The sequence below is a fragment of the Balaenoptera ricei genome, chromosome 5, assembly GCF_028023285.1.
Source record: "Balaenoptera ricei isolate mBalRic1 chromosome 5, mBalRic1.hap2, whole genome shotgun sequence".
NCBI lineage: Eukaryota > Metazoa > Chordata > Mammalia > Artiodactyla > Balaenopteridae > Balaenoptera > Balaenoptera ricei.
The window spans coordinates 94,414,997-94,418,987 of record NC_082643.1 but is presented as its reverse complement, the minus strand read 5'-3'; the positions used below and the strand labels follow the sequence as shown (position 1 = coordinate 94,418,987).

Below are 3,991 nucleotides of genomic sequence, written 5' to 3'. Positions count from 1 at the left end.
CTTTAGTTGGAAGTATCTGAGATAAAAACAGGTTTATAAACAAAGGTTAGCAATATACTTTTTAAAGTTCTTTCTCCCATGCATTTGCCATGAGTGATGGCATCCCAAAGTTTGAAATTGGCAGAAGAAATACACTATTGTAGTTCCATAGCTGGGACAAATTATTTTAAAGCCCCACTTTCTTATCTATAAAATGGGTAAAAGGACACTGTTCATTTGTTGGAGAGTGAAATAAGATATGGTATAGATGGCATTAAGCAGAGCACTTTCATTGATTTATGCAGAAATTATGTATTGAGCACTTGTTTTGTTCCATACATGGTTCTAGGTGCTGGCAATACAGCAGTAATGAAAAAAGGCAAAGCCTCTGCACACACGAAGCTTACACCTTAGATTAGAAAACAACAAATTAACAAAGAATAAATAAAAAATATCACATATAAATAGATGCTATGGAGACTATTAAAAACCAGATTAACAGACTAGAAAGTGAGTAGATTGAATGGTCAATGAAAACATTTCTTCTTCCAGAATACAGATTACAAGAATGAGACAGCCATCAACCATAAGATGTTCAGGCGAAAGAGCACGTCAAGTAGAGAGGAAAGCTTGTGCCAGCACCACAAGCTGGAGAAGAGCTTGGCATCCTCAAGGAACAGAAAGAAGGGTGTGACTGCTGAAGTATACTGAGTCAGGAGAGCCTTATAGGAGATGATTTCACAGGGGAGGCCAGGGCCTACAAACCAGGGCCTACTAGTATGCAGGGTCTTATAGCCAGGGTAAGGAATTCGGGTTTAGTCCATGTGAGCTGGAAAGTCACTCCAGGGAGCAGGAAAATTCTACGATCTCTGTGCTACGTAAAGGATGAACTGTAGAGGAGCAAGAGTAGAAGACTGAACACCTACGAGGGGCATCGCAGTAGTCATCTCCACTACTGGAAATGTGGAAGTGGCATGTGGTGCCATTTGGTGCCAGTGTGGTGCCACTGTGGTGCCAATGTGGTGCCGATGGCATGTGGTGCCATTTGGTGCCAATGTGGTGGCATGGCTTGGAGTGGAAATGAGAAGTGGTTGATTTCTGGACATATTCTGAAACAGAATTAGTAGGGTTGGAAATGAGGGAAAGTGAAGAATTAAGGATGACTTAGTTCGAGGCTTGAACAATTAGATAGATAACTCTAATGAATTAAGAAAATAAAACAACTGTGGGTAGACTATGACAGTTGAGAAAGTCAAAAGTTCTACTTTGGACATATTAGCATTGAGGTTTTGTTTGTTTGTTTGTTTTAGCAAAGTGTTTTATTCAAAAGTTTCTCAGCACCATTTAGTTGTCAGAAAGAACGGATATCCCCTTTTCGTGCCCACCCAATTCCCAATCCCAGAGGCAGAAGTTAAACCATTTGGCGAGAGCTCCTCCTGCTAATGATTATAATTCAGATCATGATAAGGTTTTGGTTGTTCTCTCACCTACTTTCTCCAACCCTCTACTTAACCGTGACTCAAGTAGAGCTGTGTTCCCCCGCAGTTCAGAACAATAGGACGGAATCATGTCAGTTTTGATCAACCTCCCTTTCCTGGCCTATTAGAGGTGCATAAAATTACCTTGAAAAAACTGAATTCAGTGACTGCCACCTAGGAGGGACAGTGTTACTGTCAGGCAGCATGCAGTTTGGAGAGCTCAAATATTAGGGCGCCCTCCTCCCACTCTACTCTAGGAACAAGGAGCACTAAGTCTGTTTTCTCTCCACACACTTCAATTGCTCATCCTCTCCTGCCTTATAAAACAGACACTGAACCGAACTGGTGTGACAGAGTTAAGACAAACAATTACATCTGATTAAAATGCTAAGAGATCCTGATTTGTTGGAGATGAGGAGAGTCGATAGTATGAGCTGATCTTTCCCTTTTTTTTCTTTAGAGAGTATTTTGTTTCAGCATAAAGCACACTTTCCCAAAGAGGTTCCTGGAGGAGAAATCCAAGAGTCTGACTGTGTCCCATGGGAACACACAGTCACCTGTGTAACTCTGGCTTCAGTCCCTGGATCTGGCCTTTGCAGCTACTTCAGGTCCCATGGGAGGAGGAAAAGCTGGAGGCAATATCACTCGGCCAAAGCACCCATGGGGTCCCAGGCTGGCAGGACAATGGGCTCCTGCTCTAGTACAGCTAGCACCTCTTCAGGGACATGCTTCCTATCCACCACCACTTCGTAGACATATTCAGAGAACCACTCATCTGTCATGCACAGGTAACCTTTGTGGCCATGGTCTTCACCCCACCAATTTTCCACTCTCCATTTCACGAAAGCACCCTCCTAATCATCCTTTTCTGAGACAGCAGTGAAGGTCATGGCGTGGGTCATAAGTGACTCACCAAAAGTCAGCCTCTCAGCTTTATTCACGTTCTTCATGGAGACACCAAACACTAACTCAAGGTCATAGACATTCATGTCACCGAGGCCCAACTTGCCATTGAAGTGTTTTCCAACATCACAGCCAAACCATACAGCCTCTCTATCTTTGATGGAGGCAGCAACCATCTTTTGCAATAAGTCAATGGGCTGGTTGTTATATAGAGTTTTTCTCTCTCCAGCCATATTGCTTAAGTAGTCCACCGTGTAAAGTTTGTTGTACTTGTGCTGGGACCGAGGGTCATTCACTAAACAAATCTTATCTTCCATATTGAAGAGTGGCTTGACATGTTCCCTGTAAAACGTCGAGGGTGTTATGGGGCCAATCTTTTGATAGTTTTTACCTTTGTCTCGATACTCCCAGGTGAACGTCTCTGGTGGATTACCCAAATAGATACACACCACTCTGCATATCTCCTCCATCGTGGTATCCTGTGTGGCTGAGATTTCTCCTTTGGTTGCGCTGTTGTATACCAGCTTCCGTAGTTGTATACAGAATTCTCTCATCTTGTGATTCAGAATATCATTCACCCTTCTGGTTGCCTCTGTTGTATAAGATTCAGGGAAGCACTTAGCAATAACACCATATTTTTCAACAATATTGACAAGCATATCCCATTGTCCTCCATCATTTGCAGGATTCGTAAGCAAATACTGCACCAGCCTACCATCCTCAGGCTCCTTTTCCTGCGCTGTGTCCACAAAAGCATTTAAGAAGAGATAACAGCATTCAACTTTGTCCCAGAAAGAGAGGTAAGACTGACTAAATTCAAATTCTTCAATATTTAATTTTCTCATGAATGGAAGTCTCATAACATTCAGACAAGGAAAGATCCAGCATCGCCCTGAGCTCTTCTGGTTGGTGATGGGTTTGCCTTCCGGATGCACAGCCTGTTGGAACACGTGCTGAACACCCTGGACCGTGGCCCTCTTCAGACAGATGTCCGGCAGGTCGTGGGTGGTGCCGGCATGCTGGGCCAGTACGAACTGAGGATCAGAATTCAGTTTCTGAAGCAGAGTAGCTACCTTCTCCAAATTCGGTCCTGCCGCGTCGTTCATGGTGCCCACACTGCCCGGCAGGGGAACGGTAGTTTCGAGGTCCTCAGGCAAGCGCCAGGACTGCACAGCGGTTCGCTGCCTCAGCTGCCCGACCTGCCTCTCCCACTGAGATATTTTTAATGTATTCAAAATTTAATACATTTTTCAATTAACCCATTCATTAAAAAATATCTATTTAAACAAGAAAAGCACTAAAGAACCTGCAGATGTCAGAGGATACTAGGAAAATACTACATAAACTCTAGAGAAATAAATTTGACAATTTAGATGAAATGGACAAATTGTTTTAAAAAAATCTACCAAACATGAAATAATAGATAATAATTTGAACAGTCCTATAATTGTTAAGTAAGTTGAATTTACAATTTTAAAACTCCCCAAAAAAGAAATCTTCAGGCCACATGGTTTCATTGAAGAATTCTACCATATATGTAAAGAAGAATTAACACCAATTCTTCACAATATCTTCAAGAAAATAGAAAGGAAGTAACACTTCCTAATTCATTTTATGAACCAGTATTACCC

The 3,991-nt window shown here is 42.3% G+C and overlaps 1 protein-coding gene across 1 annotated transcript; it reads right to left on the bottom strand.

Annotated features, from left to right (window-relative positions):
* Positions 1-2,098: 2,098 nt before the first annotated feature.
* Positions 2,099-3,466, bottom strand: LOC132366573 (bleomycin hydrolase-like). The gene is given in 1 exon segment (XM_059924167.1): positions 2,099-3,466. A coding segment is annotated over 1 exon segment (1,368 nt).
* Between the last annotated feature and the right edge of the window lie 525 nt (positions 3,467-3,991).